This window comes from Dysidea avara, chromosome 1 (assembly GCF_963678975.1).
Source record: "Dysidea avara chromosome 1, odDysAvar1.4, whole genome shotgun sequence".
NCBI lineage: Eukaryota > Metazoa > Porifera > Demospongiae > Dictyoceratida > Dysideidae > Dysidea > Dysidea avara.
The window spans coordinates 43,344,467-43,364,344 of NC_089272.1; the positions used below are offsets into that span (position 1 = coordinate 43,344,467).

General features: G+C 35.2%; 1 protein-coding gene across 3 annotated transcripts in view; it reads left to right on the plus strand.

The window, feature by feature from the left end:
* Positions 1-7,443, plus strand: part of LOC136265078 (uncharacterized) — a 40,563-nt gene extending 33,120 nt beyond the window's left edge. For all 3 annotated transcript variants that reach the window (XM_066059876.1, XM_066059871.1, XM_066059865.1), the window contains exons 8-14: positions 2,727-2,913; positions 4,418-4,576; positions 4,626-4,668; positions 4,774-4,828; positions 5,256-5,294; positions 5,348-5,380; positions 7,204-7,443. In XM_066059876.1, coding sequence (XP_065915948.1) covers positions 2,727-2,913; positions 4,418-4,576; positions 4,626-4,668; positions 4,774-4,828; positions 5,256-5,294; positions 5,348-5,380; positions 7,204-7,296 — 609 coding nt within the window. In that variant the 3' untranslated portion in view covers positions 7,297-7,443. The remainder of the gene's footprint in view (positions 1-2,726; positions 2,914-4,417; positions 4,577-4,625; positions 4,669-4,773; positions 4,829-5,255; positions 5,295-5,347; positions 5,381-7,203) is intronic.
* Positions 7,444-19,878: the final 12,435 nt, after the last annotated feature.

A 19,878-nucleotide genomic window follows, 5' to 3' on the forward strand; every position in this document is an offset into this window, starting at 1 on the left:
TGGTGGCTACGCCAGACCTTGGTGCCAATGGTTTGTATCAGTAGTAGGTGTAGCTGGAATGTAAATGGACACCCCTTGTACTTTTATGAAATACTAGCATTGGTACCTGCCCTACGTGCAGGACTAAACATTTTAATGCCACAAACAGACACCAAGCATTAAACACCATGTAGCTAAGTAGCATGCATTTTTTTTAACTTTTAAAATATGAAGTTTATTTTGTCTGTGGTTTCGACTGGAATGTAGCTTAATTATTTAATGAGATGTCCCTACCAGTGCCTTTAACATGTTGTAAAGGACAGACAAAAGCATTGGTACCTGCTTTACATGCAGGACAATTAAGAATGCATTGGGAATTGGGCCTATAGCATAAATGTTATAGTGTGTGTATAGCATGCCTGTTAGTGCATGATCCTTATGCCTTCTTTTAACTATGTATAGTGAAATAATGAACATGCAGTGTTAGTTAAACTACATGAAAGCTAAGGCAATACCTACATGACAGGAGGTGTACACATAGCACATTTTCAGTATGCTATGCAGTAATGTTGTAGTGACACATGTTGCCATACAAACCTCACACACAAACACATGCACTATGTTGGCAATTCACCTGCACTACTACAAAAGTGCTATAAGAGTCCTTATGATGAGTATGTGTGCCAGTGCTGAAAAACTGTGAGCATAAGAATATATATGGATAAAAAAAGGTAAAAGCTTCTTTCATACTTAATCTGCAACTGTATGACATTATACTGCTGTAGAAAAGAAACAACGTAATTGCATGATTGCATGGGCAGGTACTACTGTGCATCTGAAAAGTGATATTACTACTGGCATCATGCAGATACCATAGTTTACACTGAGGAACTGTGTGTGCAATTGCTTGACCTCGCACAACTATTTCACTAATCCTGTTTACATCCTTTTACTTTAGATCTAGATCTGCTTAAAGGATCATACATTACCTTAATGATAGGACAATTAATTATAATGTATGGAACAGACTGGTAGAACAAAAAACTGCATCAAAAATTCCCAAAAGTGAAAAAGGGCTATAAAAGCGTGTATTGATTTGCTACAACAAAACTCACTTTGCCATATGACCTGTGGATCACACCATAATAACAACCAAGCATTAAACATCAGTGCCATTCATGCCCTGCAACATGATATGAATGGTGATATCGGCATTTTAATACCACTATCTTGCAAAGTATACCAAAATTACTCCAGAACTGCAGTAGCTAAACTACTGTAGTAATACAACACACAGGTGTGAACAATGTGGATGGTTCTAGTAGTACCTGTCGTATCATGTAGGCTATACGTGGAGCATCATTTGATATAATGTCTTGACCACAAAAAAAACATTACTTTATTGGTACCTGCCCTACAATGCAGAAGTTGCCATATTGTAACAATACTACACTCCCTAATGTTCCCTTTACTACACTACAACCTGTACCTATTGTCATCACCTCTATAACATTTACAGCACTACTATACTGTATGATATTTTGAGCAAGCTAGCTACTACTGACTGTTATTACCTATTGTCATCACCTGTACAGCTACTACTAAATGTTATCAATCAATGCAGTGGAGGACACCTGCATAATCTGGACACTTGGTAATGGTCCTAAAGTATCCCTTAATTATGTAAATTGACCTGGAAAATCAGGAAACCTTGATAATCAGGACACATTTGGTCAGTCCCAATGTGTCCTTACTACACAGGTTTCACTGTAGAGTGAGAGAAAAATAGCATGAAAAAAAAGTAATAGCAAAAAAGGTTCGAAAAAAAAAGCTGCAACCAAAAGGTTTGGAAAAGGAAAAAAAAATGAACAACTGGGACTTGAACTCACGACCTCCCAGTTTCAAGCTTTACACTCTACCACTTGCACAAAATTTTGCTTGTGGTTACAGTGTTGTTAAATGTTGTTTATAAAGGCATGCTTAAGTTGAATGGCAATAGGGGTTTACTTGCGGTTGCATGCTGTTTACAGAAAGAATTCGGGCGAATTTTTGCTTTACACCCTTGCACTAAATGTGCTGTAAACCATGAACAACGGCAGCTAGAGCTTTCATTTAAACGCTAGGTTATTCTGGATGATGAGTGCTTTGTTTGGTGCCAAAACCGCTTTGACACGTGCAGCAACTGGCAAGAAGAATGCGTGAACTCAAATGGAATGCAGACAGACAGACAGACAGATGGCTTTTCAGCTTTATATATATATAGATGATTATTAAGATTCATGATTGCTGCAGATGATGATCTCACACATGAATATGATTAAACTAGAACTGTCTGAGCTAGCATTTTATAGTGACGTCATGAATTGACAAAAAAAAGTTCAAATATAAGAAGAAAAAAATCAGGAATTTTAAACTATGAGTAGGGACAATGTAGGTCCACGCTTAAAAGTACTGAAACAAGTTGGATTGGAGTAGTACGTAATGTCCAGATACTGTAAAAAATTAAGTGAATATCCCTACTGTGAATTTTGATTGTAAAATCTCCATAGCACAGTAGAGATATTCACTTCTATTGTTTTACAGTATCTGGACATTATGTACACTCCGATCCAGCTTGTTTCAGTACATTTTATTGCAGCACTATACACTGTCCGTACTCTAAAAAATTCCTACTTTTTTGCTATACTTGTGAAATATGACATAGATAGCTATGTTAACTTTAACAATATTTAAATTTTTGTTAACAGGCTACAAACTTAAGAATTACTTACAGAGTATCTCTAACCTGTAATAACAGCTACACAAAAGAGGAGATGGTAGTAGATGAATTGGTTGCTAACTTCATTGTACCCCAAGATGTAACTATTGATAACATTGAATGTGAAGTAAATGTTTCAATTCATGATATGCAGTCGTCTGTCAGCATCCTTTTGAGTAAGAAACTTGTAATGGTGCAAGATTAAATTGTTGTAAATTATGTGAACTATTCTGATGATATTTGCATAATTATATTTTACTGATTTGGATGTTGAATGCCTATAGTACACAGTATAAACCAGGGCATGATTTACTATATACAGCATATATTTTTATTGCACATGGTGTAGTGTCTAGTACCAAATACTTCTGTGTAGTTAGTGTACACATATTAAACTATTCTCCCAGCATAGTGAGGCCTAACACCACTAAGCTATTGATATCAAAAATGAAGAAAAGTGTGTCCTCCTCAGAACAGTAATAATCCAGTTAATTAAATTGACATATCAATGGAATGGTTATTTACATACGTACCTAAAAATTTATTGTTACTGCAAACTACATTATCAAACAGTAGGATAGTACTGTCTAAAATGATGCACCCAACCAAATTGCTGCCTTTAAAAATCATCCTAGAAACATCCTACATGATGAAAATCACAGAATAACATTAGTCTATCTAACATCAAATACAGCATAAAAATAAGAAAACACAGGCAGCCGGATATGGAATTTTAAATAATTGACCAAACTCAAATTTTTGCCTGCCTGCCTACCTACCTGACCACAGTCGCAAGGCTGGAGGCCAGCGTAAAGTCACTATTTTATGCCACAATTACAAACTTACCAATGGGATTTGCCTTTTGGGGTTCTGATGAGTGTGTGTCCTCTGCGCCCTGTCTTTCCTTTTATCTTTAATCAGGCTGGTTGTCGTCTTCTTTATGCAACAAAACCATATCCAGCTGTTAATTTTCCGTATTAACACTTCCCTTGAGTAGCATATTTAGACACTACAAAATTATTTTAAGTGCTTATGCTACTGTAAAAAAATGGTCACCCGGTAGGTGTATGTAACTTCACGATAGGTTTGAGACCACACCCATTAATGATTTTAGTTGAGTAATAGCAATCAAGTGCAGAGACTACACCTATTAACAATCTATTTACTCGAACACGATGACCACATCCCTTTTTGATTTAGCTGTATTTAAAACAATAACACAGTGAAAATAAAGAATAGTGGAAGGACTTGAGATACTCTACTACAGTGGTCACCCTAATAGAACAGTCACACGTGTATAGCTATATACTATAACAAAAACCAAGCAAACTAGTATATTTAAAAATTTATTTATGTAAAAATGACATAGGGATCCAAGAAATAAAAAGTAGTGGAACAAGAGATGAATGATGGTATTACAGCATACGGTGGGAAATCCCTACTTTGGTATTGAAAAAATAATAATCATTGTTGTACCATACCAATGTAGGGATTTTCTCACAGAGCTATGCTGTAACACTGTGCATCATTCATCTTTTGTTCACTCTTTTTTTTATTGCTTGGATCCCCACTTCAATTTAAAATATACTAGACTCATTATTAACTAAAAGGTGCCCTGCAATATAGGCACTTTAATTACTATGAAACTGCTTTAATGTTGGCATTGTTTGTCATTTCTAGATGGGAGCAGAACATCTACTTCCCCTTCTACTGATAATTACTGTGAAGACAACCCTGGAATTTGTATAGGAATACCCGTAGTTGTGGCTATAGCAATACTGATAGTGTTAGCTGTTGTGGTATTGCTTTTTGCTCACTCTAACTCCAGAAGAATGTTATGTGAGGCAATATGCACATGTATGATGTTTCTATATGTTTCTATCTGTAGTGAGTTTATTCCATCAAAACTCCAAAACAAGTGTCGTTTCCAAGTTAGTGAAGATATGTAAATAAATACTAGCTTATACATCTGTATGTTGCACTTCCATTCTCAATGTAATATACATCAGTACATCCATTTTGTACTTATATTTTAGGACTCAAGCAAATGATAATGAATATGTTACTGTAACAGAAGACACAGACACAAATGTAAGATGAAGAGTCGGTTGGTTTAGTCATATATATGTGTTTTTGTACGTGTGTTTTGCAAGTTAATTTATATAGTAATTTATTATGACCTTGTTAAGTATTTAATTATGTTACATTCATTGTAAACTCTACAAAAAATCCTCTATGCTGAACTGGTGGTATATAATGACTATAAAACCTCGTTTTCTGTGTCTGTCTATAAAGTATTTCTTTATAGTATGACAGCCAGTGGTAATATTTAAATGGTTTTAAGGGAGCAGAATTGACATCGATATCTCTATAGGATTGGATCACTAGTTAAATGTCAGATAGTATGTAAGATTGTAAATTTGTAACTACCCAGCCTACTGTAGCTGCCTTAACAACACTTAATGTATCAATGTATATTATATGCTGTATTGCATTCATTGCCATATACATTATGTAGGTACAGCCCAGTGGTCAGTCTGATGCTATCAGTTTACAGGTATAATGTGTTTTATTTAGAAAATGTGTAATCATGCAATTCTCAATTTCTAGAATACTGATTCAGCAGTAGCTGCTGTTAATGAAGTGAATTTAACATTTCCTAAATGATTAATATAGTAGTAGTAATCACATTACACAGTGATCTATCACTACACACGTGCACATACCACACCACAAACACACACACACGCACACACATACAAACGTGCTTAAGCCTTGTGCAGGCAAATCCTCCTTGGCAGGGCTATTAATCCACAGGAGGACTGTCTAGGTCTCATGGAGAGAGGTCACAGAACCCAAAGTTCCACAATAACCCCAACACCGCTAAGCGGGACAAGGATAGTTGGGCATTTGCTTCCCTAGTAAACACTAGGATAATGTTACAGCTGGGTGGACTGCTTCCCCAGATGACACCAGGCCCCTAATATCCAGCTGGGTAGACTGGAGCAATGTGAGTGAAGTTTCTTGCTCAAGGAAACAGCAACAACACCAAATTGGCATAACTCAACATCGAACCTGACACTCTAACCACTTGGCTACGCGCGCACACACACACTACACACACACACTACACACACACACTACACGCACACACTACACACACACACTACACACACACACACACACTACACACACACACACTACACACACACACTACACACGCACACTACACACACACACTACACACACACACTACACACACACACACACACTACACACACCCTACACCTACATGAAATCATCACAAAGGAAAGGTTGTATGTAAGATTTTAATGAAAATAGTAGCACAATTGAAAATTAAAAGGTTTGTGTACATGTAGGACGAGCTGCTATGGTTTCATAGTATCACATTGGCTTGATTAAATTCTGCCTTTGAATAATTGCTATACTGTCCGAGCTATCATTAACTACTACCCTCAAAAAAGTAACAGCAACTATACTTAATAGGCCATGATAACTTTCAGCTGATTTCAAAATTAAACATTTTACGGTAGGATGGATTAATCAGGGGGTCAGTACTACCTGTATAATATTATAGTATGTTTAATCATTCTCAGCTGTATAGTGAGTAGTGTGTGTTGTAAATGCTAGGTGGAGTGTTGCAAGGTACTACATGTAGTCAGAAATGTTATTAATCCTCTCACCACCAAATTTGTAGAGGCTCCAAACTACTGCTTCTAAACTGCTGTAACTTTATATCAGCCTGGGCAAAAAAATTTCACAACTTATCAGTCTAGTACTGTTCATAATAACACAATTAACATCGCTAACCTGTTGACAGTTAGAGCAATTATCTCCCAAGTCTGATTTTCAGGCATTTCAGCAAGTGCAAGACCACCGATTCAAGGTATGCGAAAGTAGCATTACATTGCTCTAACCTATATCCATCTCCTTACTGTTCCTCTTTGTTAGTAGTGCCAATATCAAAAGAATTGTCTACAATGCTTTTATTATTGATCATCAAAAAGTGTGCAATGATGTCATCTTTCCCACGATCGTGTGCGAGGGACTGGTTATACCTGTTTCCATTCACTTAAGCACTTAAGGGTATGACTGTTACAAGATAAGTGTAGGGGCTACTAAAACATTTGACAAGCTACAGAGCATTTAGAAAGTGATGGTACAGGTTAATTGATTCCACTATGTGGCACTGAGTGGGACTTAAAGTTTCTAAGTGCTCTGCATAATAGTTAACTACCTAGTATATCAATAGCATTATGTGTGGTAAAGTGATGATTACTAGTGTCCTTCTGAGTAGTTTAGAAACATTTAACGTTAGGCTCTATACAAGCTGCTATATGACACACGATTAATCCTAATGTCCAATGACAATATTCACATATATATACTGCACTGTAGCTCCATTTATATTTTTTTGTTTACTGTGTATTTGTTACTGTTTCCAGAGATCGAAGTATGTTGAGGTGACTTTGGCTGAGAACCTACCAATACATATTCCACCAAACAATGTTGTGCCATATGCACAAATACAACACTAACAATACTGCTTTTTTGACAAGCGTTGATGTACTAATTGATAGTAAGCATGTATGTTATGCATGCACGTGTAATACTGTAGCATGCACTGTTTGATTGAATATAATGTGAAGTATAATTATATTATGTTAAAAATTAACAACACAAAAGCACTGCTGCTGTATTAAGGTGCACACATACTGATACACCCCTTATGTGTACATGTACAAACAACATCTACAAGTATAGATGTCATAGGCAGAACTACTGTATACCCCCTTTCCCAACTTTAATTAGAGGTACCAAACTGTAGAAATAGTCCAATAGAGCATTCAACAGTAATGCTCTTGACAGCTACAAGTAACAACTTGATTTATCTGTAGAAACTGAGAAAATAGTCTAAGATACTATCTCGTACTTCTAAAATCTGGAAATTCTTGGGGGCACACCTCTTGCATGGCAGCCATTTTTGTTCAATTCTGTTGTATGCTTCAAACCCCATTGTATAACTTTCACTGCCATACATAATTGCCCACTCCAACAGATCTCATCCACAGGATATCTTCTTGTTATCACTTGTAACAATCAACTTGTATAAACGATGTGCTGCCTCCTATTGGCACATAATTATATTAATATTACAGACTGATTGGCTTCTACCACCCAAGAAGTATAATTCACAGCATACTGATCTGTGATGGTATTTGAGGTAGACATTGTAGCAGACATAATTGATTTGTTTAAGTATGGTGTATTAACTGGGTTTAAAGTTAAATATGGATATAGTTGAACCCTGGAGTTGAACTGGATTGGGTGCTTTCCCCATGATTATTATTATTATTATTACAACTTTAGTGACCAAGGTCTGACAACAACGTGTGGATTACCTAACCTAGAAATTGGAGACTTAACTCAGCTAAATGATGCAACACTGATGAATTGTATACATTTTACCATGCACCAGATTATCGTGAACTGCAATATGTAGTTGGTATGGATGGAGTGTGCAATCTCATATTTGGCAGTTATATACACTATCCAGTATCCACACAAAAACAGCCAAGCTGTGAAAAAACATGTGGCCTTAAAAAGCCTGGGCGAAAAAAGTTTACACACTATACTGCTAAACATATAACGTAATCCACTCATAATAAACCCTACCCAGTGTAATTGCTGTGCAATCAAAAGATGATATCTCTGTGTGCAACCAAGGCTTGAATTCCTGCCATCTCACTGATGATTAGAAGTTACAGTTATTAATGTTCAAGAAGTTTTCTAGCTGCCAGCTGCAGATGCATAAAACTAAAGTGTTTATTAGAGATAGTATGTAGACGATTGGCTGTTTGTGTTATGAATATGATACCTAATAGGGTTGAGCCAGTGTAATTGTCACCATAATACATGAATGCTAATATTGTATACTCATTGGTCTATATGTAAACCACACCCAAACAGTTCATAATCAAATTAACTGTAGCAGTCAACATTTCTGAGTATTTCTTTGGAATAACTACTGTAAGCATTGTTGTAAATTCCCCCCACACAACTGTCAACAAAAGCCTGTCAGTATGAGTTACACATTCAATAAGATATAGTGGACTGGTACTCAACTCATGATCACACAAGTGTATAGCAACAACAAAGAACATCACTACCAACACATGTACTAAGTACAAAAGTGAAATAGGTGAAACAATACTGTACCTTAACTATTGATTTTGCATTTGACTTTAAATTACAGTTAAAATTCTTTGTGCTGTACAGGAAATATAACTGTTAGAAAGGTCTGGTCTGAACACCTGTAGATGCCTTAATTACTCTTGTTGAACTCATCCCCAGACGTGGTTTGTATCAAGTTCAATAATAATGTTGGTATACATATTGTGACTTGGCATGACACAAATAGGTAGCCATATAATGTTTTTTCCATTTTAGTTTCTTGAACAAGTACCAACTAGCTACACCTAATAATATTAATTAAATTTTTGTGTTCGATTTTTATGTAGAACTACATGGGTATAGATGTACCCTCCTGTAATGGTGAACTTGCAGCTGTAAGTGTATATAATATGCCATAATAAGATATGTGTCTAGGAACTACCTCTGTAGCAGTTTAGAAAAGTTACTACTAAACACAAACTTTGGGTCCGTGAATACCACAATAGGAGAAAGTTGATAATAAACAACAGTATCTTCGTGTTGTCCAAATTTACCACTAAAACAAATATACAGTGTTTACCTAGTCAAATCAATATGTATAGGGTTATCCCTGTATGATTGTCCTTGATCTCATTGGATTAACCCTTACATGTTAGTATGCAGTACTTACTGCAAAGTCACACTCAATTTGGTGGTACATGTACAGCATACCTATGCACACATGGAATGTACAAGTTAGGTGACTAAAAACTGCTAGTATATAGCATGCAGAACAAATGTTGTAAGTGACTACACACTAGCTACCTTCTCACTGATTAATACGTATGTACTTATATGGGCAAAATGTCTAGCCAGTGTATACAGTATCCTGTCACATGCTAATGGCTATCTTGTGCAGGGGAGTACAGATTGAATAGAACCACAGTATGAGATAACATACACAGGAGTAAGGCCTACCAGTCTACTATGCCAATAGAATAACTGATGTACACAACAAACAAATTGGAATTATTGTTTATGTGGATAAACTGTAACCATATTAAGGCCACATGTATTCAGCCATGCATGGCTTCTAAAAATAGGTGGTACATCTCCATTCTGCTGTAAACAACGATTTAAGGCACTTATAAAGTTATATCAAACTTGATATAACTCAGTTATTATAAAACTGTTGCTGTTGTTAGAAACTTTTAATTTCCTCTTGTGATTGACAGATCTAACTGAGTGAGTAATATACAACAACTACATTATTCTGCACATTAATTGTTATTTATAATTAGTTAGTACAATTAGATCTTAAGGTAAAATTAATCATGGTTAGTATGCGACTAAGAATATTGCAAGTAACATTAACAATCCAGTATGCATACTGTCTACATGCACTCTTAAGTCAGTAGTCAGCAAGCTGTGATATATAAAGTATAATAATAAGTATAATAATAATTATAATTATATAACATTAATTTTATATATCATATAATAATTGTAGATATTATTAATTTTCATGCTGCAGTTGTTAAATTCAAAAGCTGTTAAAGCTACTACTGTGTAGGCAGCTAGTGTAAGCTACAAGTGCATGCAAAGCATATAGGTGACTGAAAATTGGAGGAGAAGGTTAAGCACTTAGAATCAATTAAAATTGACCATGTTCATAATTATTAAAAATATATTATTTCAAAACTGAAATACTCTAATAGAACATTCAAAATAATTTCACTGATATAGCTACGTAGCTATAAAAAGACCAGTGTGTATGAGGTGAAATTATACCTCAGAGTTATTCTTGGTGACCTTAAGCTCTACGTAGCTCTACACTCAGTGAACTGTTAGCTACTGTATATCACCATTGTGAAAATGTCTTGCATGCCATAATTTGAAATTCTGTAGCTACATTTTTTTGATGTACCAATCCATAAACAGCAATACTTTATTAACGCTTTATATACAAGAATTCCCTGTAGCTATTTAGCTAAAAACTAAATGTTTGGGTTGAAATGATTCTATTGCATACAAATTAAAATTAACAAGACTACAGCATCTGGGGGATGGCTACCCCACTTCCAGAGATACTATACTTAATCTAGTTCCAAAATTCCTCTTTTCAATATATAACCTTAGTAAAGTATTGCAGAGCAAAACATATGGCTACTGTAACATGTTATAACTTACTTGTACCTTGTAACTGGATATTCATAATAAAATTATTTACTCCACTGCGAACAATTCAACACCACGTACTATACAAACAAAGTACAGAGCTGTATACAGTATTTGCAATTGATACTTGTTTTGTTGCTATGTCCTCTAGATAAATTTGCTTATGGAAATGATTATTGCAATTCTGTTGCCAATAATTGTGGTAGTCATAATCACTATATTAATAATTGCGCATGCACTAGCACAAACTGACAATGTTAAACACAAGAGGCAAGGTTGTTGTGGCAGTAAAAATGTGGAAACTGAAGATGGCATTAACATCGAAGCTGATGATGATGTATTGTATGGAGAGATACGTTACCCTGAAGAGAAACCACAAAATCAGAAAGTAATAACTTTACGCAACCCACTGTATGCTAATCCACCAACAACACCATGCAGTGTCACAGATCATGCTAAAATACTTCAGAAGCATCTAAACAGCATTGCTGAATCAGATGAAGAATTGAATGACAGAATGTGTGACAGTAGTTGCAGCAGTAATGATCAGATATTCAATGACAATATAAATAACAGTAAAGAAGGTCAATCTAGCTCCACTATCACTAACATGACAATCACAGAACATGTATCAACCACTGCCAGTAATATTAAGGAGACATATTTGACAGAACAAACAGTATCATCAGAACCAAATGTATCTTACAATTGTAGATCGTCAATCAATCCAGCTCCAGTGCAGAATCTATTACAGACAAACGGCTGGTACCAGTAGTGCCAAATCCTGCATATAACTACGTATAAAGAAACATATTTACTGTAATTTTAGTAATTATATTCCCCTCTATTATGGTACTATGCAACGGTGTATGTTTATGCATATTGTAATGGCATTTTGAAATGTATAACATATTTATCTTTTGTGTGATTTTGCATACCATTATTTAATTTTTACTTTTAATGATTGTACCAAGAAATTTCCAAGTATAATAATTAATTTGTTAATGAACAAAAGCTGAACAGTAAATTACAGTAAGATTATTGTAAATAGTGTATGTACGTAGTACCTTAGTTTACTCTAGTTGTTACTTTTATCCTTGAACCTTGAAATTTCCTCTGTTTTAGCTTTGGTGTATAAATACAAGGTACATATCCACACAAAACAACCAAGCTGTGAAAAAAGGGGTGCACCCTTTTATATATTGCTTGGGTGAAAACGTGAAACCAAAGGTGGCAGCCTTACTGCTAATATTAAAAATGGCTGTACATTTGCCATTATTAGTTTGGCCACCACTTGATTTTACAACTTTTTGTATTGAAAGCAACACCTTTTTTCACAAGCCAGCCATAAGTTGGCTTTGGGGCTTGTTTTAGCCACATTTAGTATCTACAAACACGATGATGATGATTGAAGGAAGAAGTAATAATCGTATTCATATTGATAATATTATCCACACAAAAACAAAAAATAATGGTGTGACCATTATAAACTTGGGTGAAAAAAAAGTTGTGAAATTATGAAAATAAGTTTTTAAAATGCATAGCTACAGCCATATTACTCTAGTAGAGCACACATTCTTTTGAGGAGTTCTATTAATAGTGGTCCAATGGAGCATTGCAGAAAATGAGAAGTTTGAAAATATGGTTTCAGCAAGGAATCTTTGCATCAACAAGTTCACTACACTATACTTGCTCTTTCCATCCTCCCTCCCATTTAGTCTCCAGGTACATAATGTTTACACATCAGAATGTGGGTGTTTTTGCTATATTCAGATGTGCACCGTTTGGTATTTGGGGCCAATACAGCTGCCTTTATAATTCACTGTTTGATAACTGGTACTAATACTGCTGCCATTTGACCAGCATTGGTACCTTAGAGTCACACTTACTACTGAAATGTCTTTCCCCTAACACATTAGTAATATAACTGGGCTTAACTGCCAAAGCTTTTAAAGTGCTTAATTTCTTAAGATGAAATTAATATAGCTAGATGTTCTACAGAGACAAAAGCAAGAGCATATCTATTGCTGGTACGCCCATTGTCGCCCAATACTGGAATAAACTTTGGGACCCCTGCATAAGTAAAGATTCAGACCAACTTGAAAGAGCGCAAAGATCAGCTACCCATTGGGTTTGCTCAAACTATGATTGGAGATGCAGTGTAACATCATTAGTTACTAGAGAATCTAACATGGCTGAGTCATAAGAAGAAAAGAAGAATTGCAAGACCTACGACCTTTTGTAAATCTACTTCTAATCAGTTACATGTTTCTGACTCCCTTTATTCACAAACTTTAGCCTTCTCACAGGTCCCTAGTGGGATAGCATTTAATAATAAAACCTTATAGCTCTAAAGATTCCATCTTATTACACGACTACTGCAAGACCTATTAGGAGATACCACAACATGCACTACATTTTATCCTCCTCATCTACAGATTCAGTAACTTTTCCTGTACAATCCGTGATTGGAACAGTCTCCATATCAGAATCATTGAATCAATTTCCCTGGGTTGTTCATATCATACTTGAACCAATTATAATATGTAATTTAGATTATGTAAATTTGTGCATGTGCGACTTTTGGGCTAATCCCCTGGACAAATCAGAGTAAGCTTCCTGTCCAGTAACTAAATTCAAATTCACTTAGGCTAATATTGGTTCACTACTTTAGTTTCAATTTGTTTGATAACTAGACCAATACTGTTACCTCTATTGTTCACTATGTTCACATAAACTGTACCCTCTGGTAAATGGAGCTAATAAATTAATGCTGCCACTATATGTGACCGGATTTGCAAAAGGGGTCTTCCACACACATCCAATTCTATGAACTTGGAAGACCATAACTTTGTGTTCAAGAAAGATACAAACCTGAAATTTTCTCCATCTATTACGCTACAGTATGTTGGTACTCACTACTATCCAAATTTGAAGGAGTTATATTGTTCAAATCTGAAGTTATGAATTGCCAAAATTCATAAATTGGATGTGTGTGGAAGACCCCTTTTTGCAAATCCGGTCACATATAGGGTAAACATTGGTTCATGGCTGCATGCACTTCATTGCTTATTGAAAATCAATATTGCTACTATTTGGGTATAAATTTAAAGGGTCTGGTCTCTGGGCATCTCCACCAATTATAAAAATCTACTTCATAATTAAGCAAAAAGGCACAAACCAGTACATCAGGCTCTTCATTCATGGCATACAGTACCAACACCTCCATCATTCCCTCTAAACGGAATGGGATAGTACAAGGTCTCACTTTGGGTGACTGCTTAATAAATTCATTCCCATAATGGCTTCAGCAGCAAGAATTTGAATAATCATATGCTGAAAATTCTTGCCAATTAAAGTCTTTGTCATTATTTTAATTTGTAATGTTACTCTTGCCTGTAAAAGAGCCCAAAAAATTTTGCCCAAGGCAGTTAAGACCGTGTACACCTATAGGCAGTGGAAAGAGAGGGCTGAAGCTCTCCCCCCTCCAGTCCACTAAGGAATAAGATCAAAACAGAAAGCTGCGAAAAATGTATACTCTAATAGGACATTCAAATAACCTAATTGAGCAGTCAAGCACTTCATAAAACCCAACAATATTCTAAAAAGAAACCTTTTTGCTTAACTTTTGTAGGCATCAAATTTCAGTGTTATTCTAGTATACTGCAACTGAAACTAAAACATATTATATACGTATTATACTATAGCAAGCCAATTGCAATTTTATTTTAGTAAACTGAGGCCAATGAAACTTTATTATCAGTTTGTCGCTCAGATTTTTGAAAATTTGATGTGGGTGAGCGGTTATTATTCATTATTCATTATTTTTCCAAAAGCACAGCACACATCCAAACATGAAGATTTCTGCCGAAAAACAGTGAGATCTATACACTGATTACTCTTGCATTAAATAGCTAAAGTACGTTACTAATCTATAACAAGTGATTTTTCCATTAGAGTATAGCTGATTTCTCTATTAGAGTAAAAGTGACTGTTCTATTAGAGTATTTTGGTCTGAAATATCAATAATGAAATTCCATGCGGGTGTATCAAAGGCATGCGGGCGATGACGCGAAACTGCTAATCAAGTTTCATTGGCCTGAACTAAAACAAAACTGTAAGTTTTTCCTGTTAGGCTTACTGTAACTAAGCTAAAACCAAAATTAAAACTGACTTGACTACTAAAACTAAACTATTTCTAAACTAAAACTACATTCCCGCCTTGTTTAATCACAATATGGGGCATCTAGATTCAGCGGAATGGAATAGTGGACTGGAATGGAATGGTGGAATGGAACAGCAATTAGATAATTTCACCCAGTGGTCACCTCTTTATAGACCACCTACCAAAAAAGACCACCTCTTTATAAAGACCGTTTAACTTTAATGTCTAATGTTGTTTCATTATAGAGTGTATCCATAGGATGGTCTTATTGATTAATTGTACACCATGTGCCTAGAAACGTCAGAGTGGTATCTGATTCATGATACAACAATACTCCCATGCAAAAACATACAGACTCCACAAAACTAAAAGTAATTGGCAACTAAGGAGCTAATAATTATGTATCTGGTAGGGCCAAGAAATCAATGTTAATACTAGCAACTAATATTTTACAAAAATCTATGATAACATTGGTCTTTTATTATTGACTTGTGCAGTCTTGCTGAATTCTCCCTTTAACTCTGATTGGCTAATGGCTAGTAATTCGGCAGGTTTTTCAATAGTCCATGTAGAGGAGAAAAAAGGTGGCCAAATTACTAGCCATGTAATTAGAGTTACAGGGAATTAATAAGCACCATAAAGGATGTACAATTAGTTGTGACATTTCTTGGCCTCATTAGATATTAGCTCCTCTATAGCTAATTATTTTACAGTTACTTTTAGTTTCATGGATATATCTTTTGTACAGCCAAGCTGTTTTTGCTTGGGGTCATAAATCAGATATCACTCTGACTATTCTATTACAGTATGTGGTGCACAATCGATCAATAAGACTGTCCTATGGGGATACACTTTAAAACAACAAGTTAGCAGTATTTTCAGTGGCGGATCTAGGATTTTTAAAAGGGGGTTTCTGAGAGTTGGTATAGATGAATAAGACATCTGATGACATTTCTCCAGAAATTTTTGAGATTTTAGAAGCTCTGAGTAGAGATTTCCAACTAAACTAAATAATTAACATTCCATGCATTCATTGGTATGACAAATATTGTGCTATTTTTCAGGGTCATTTTAGTACAAACCCCACCCCAATTGGTGGTTCCTATCAAAAGATATAAGCAAAAGAAGTTGACAGTGTGATTATTTTTGTACACAGCATTTTCAATGCTTTTTACATATATCGCATGGCACCCAACACAATATTCAAAGTGTCATAAATCTAGATAGGAAACTAATAATGACATGAAATTTTCACCACATATCTATTTTATGGAGAACAGCATATGAGCTAGGTAAAACCTCTCAAGAGTGACCACTTATTTGTAGACTGACCACTCAGAATATTACATGAATAAAGCAAGTGATTCACAATTAAAATTGTTTGTATTATGTAATACTAAGTATACACAGGTACCTAATGCATTTTTAGGGATAACTAACTAGAAAAATCAGTAATATTATATAACATGATAAGTAATGGCATCACTAGTCACAATTAACAAACACTTCGGTAACATGACAATCAGATAACAAAATATAAGACTAATATTATTATTAAAATAGATTTGTTTGGACACTGTTCGGCTTTATTTGTCACACTGTAAGCAATAAGTATAATAATTATTATATAACACAATGACATTGCTATACAACAAAGAGAAATTATAAATAGTTTCTGACCAAAATTACAATCACTGAAGCTGTTATAAAATGGATCAAAACAGCAGTAAATACACCAGAATATAACATCAGGTAAGTGTGAAACCATGTAAGGTTGGTATCACATGCCAGTCTCCACTTTTAAAAAGATTATGCTCAACTTTGAACCTTATATTGCAATTCCGCGCAAGACAACAAACTGCTCACCTTCAAACTATACTTGCATCGATGCAGAGGGATGCCTTGAAGTCCAGGGTAATTGTAATGCTGAATTCTGAGCAGTGTTAGATGGCGATTTACCTTTAAAAGGGCCATATTTTCGTCGTAATCCAACATCAATCGTCCTCCAATCAAAAAACACACGGCAGAATCGAAATCAGCATATACGGTTTGCCCAGGAACAATTTCTTCGTCCTCATCTGCCACAGATTCACGCGGAAACACTCGGAAACTTTGGCTATCACCGGTGCCGTATTCTTCCAATCAGAATTACGTACGCAATTATTTGTATGGGATTCCTATGGGGATTTTTATTTCTCAAACTTTGATTTGACATATTTCAATAAATACCGCATGGATTTTAATCCAGTAAAGTGCATTACGAAGTACGAAGCACTGACTACCATAAACTGGAACGGCAGCTTGTGAAACATTTATTGAAGGTGTGTAATTTAAGTAGCAAAAATATGTGTGAAAAATTGGTTGGTTGGAAATCGCTACTCTGAGATTGGATTTTAGGCTACTTTAGTTAGAAATTACAATAAATCCATTGCTTTAAGCTGTAAATATTGTAGCTAACTATATAGGGCAAAGATGGTAACTAGCTATAAGCTGTAGCTTTGATTGTTCTATTTGAGTAGTTACTTGACTGCTCTAATAGAGTATCTCGATCGTTTTTTAATGCAGTGGGAGATGAAAAGTGAAGTGTTGCTGAGGATTTAATAGCTATAAATGGTGCAGCTGCATGCATGCTACTGAAATACAGTGGTATATAGTTGTTAGCTGTGACAAATTGTCAGTACAACAATGTTTGTGCATTTAGACTTCCACTGAGCTAAATTTAAAAGGGGGTTTCTGTCGAAACCACAGAAACCCATCTAGATCCGCCACTGATTTTAGACATTAAGTAAAACGGTCTTTATAAAGAGGTGGTCTTGTTGTGTGGTGCACAATCGATCAATAAGAATGTCCTATGGGGATACACTCTAAAACAAGATAGCAGCATTTGAGACATTGAAGTAAAACGGTCTTTATAAAGAGGTGATTACTAGGTGGAATTACCTAATTACCAACTATCCCACTATTCCATTCACTGAATCCAGACACCCCACAATATGGACCAATAAAAGCTGATCTTGCTGTACAGCTGGTTGTAAACTAATTTGTATAGTGTATAATGGGCATGTTACCATAAGATACGTTGCTTTGAAATCTTAGACAATGGTATTTGGAGAATGCTTTATATGAGCTGCCACTAAAATTAAAAGCAAAAGTTTTTTAGCAGTATACTATAACTAAACTACAACTAAAATATAATTTTAGGTTGACACTAAAACTAAACTAAGACACATTTTCTACCTTGTATTTAAAACTACAACTGAAATTAAAGATCCCTACTGTGCATTTCCATTATGATTCATACGTAACTAGGTATTTTATGCTGCTAACGCTGCACACTTAAAGTGCACTAATTGAGAAATCACGCACGCACGCACGCACGCACGCACGCACGCACACACACACATACACACACACACGCACGCACACACACACATGCACAATACAAACACACACACATTCTTGTATTATTTTCAAGGTTGCTAAGCCAAATAAAGTCCCCACCTTGTTGCATGTAAAATTGTGTATGCAGTAATGTGTGTGTGACGTGTGACATTAAACAGTTGTGTATATACATCTAGTTAACAAGTGATGTAGGAGTTTGCATGTTTACATCATACCGAAATGTTGATACATGCAATTTTGTTTAAAACACTTTGTGCATTTCTACAAGAAACATCAGAAATATTTCAGTATATATGCAATTATTCAGTTTATCAATACCCCGGCCCCAATCAAATTATTGGTAAGCCCATCAATACATACTCAACGTATTGTAAACATAGAAACATAATGTGTGACTGAATTTGACAAAGCAATTAAGGCTTCCACACACATCCACTTTTATGGCTTTAAAGTACCATAACTCAATGTAGGAGTATGCCATTGGTTTCAAATTTTGACCTGGTATTGTACAATGCTATGGAAGGACTTTGTGAAAGGTTTACGTATGCCAATAACGTGCTGAGTAGTCAAGTTACAGCTGGTTAAAGTCAGAAAATTGGATGTGTGTTGAAGCTTTGTTTTGTCAAATTTGGTCACATATAATCCATATAATAGGCCCTGCAAAGTTAATTATTTGTTTCTGGTCATCCTAGCAACTCCCCAAAGTTAATAAGGTGACCAGGCTTAAACTTGTTTTTTATTCAGGTATGTTTTTTTTATTTGTAAAGAATTTGATGTGGTGCATTAAATTTGACACAGCATGCATGCAGTACAAATTATAGGGACAATGTATAAAGTTGGTTCATCTTGAAAAGAGTATTTACAAGACAAATCTCTCAACAGTATAAAAATTATAAACCATTGTATGGTGATTGCACAATTCATACAGTAAAAGATGACCTGACAGGGAACCAGAAATACAAATTAACTTTTAGTGACCTAAATACTGTGGGCTAAATTGTTAATTCTAAGGTATAAAATACATGCATGTATGGGTCTGTTTACATTCTAGCTAGGGTGTTAAAAACTATATAAATGCCATAGTACTGTACAGTCATATGGTGCCAGATTTGCAACTTGTCTTCTAAATGAGTCTGCATTCAAAGCATTACTATATTGCTATACAGCTAACAAAGTGGTTATTTGCTTGAAGAGCCACCTTTTTGTAATAACATGAAATCTA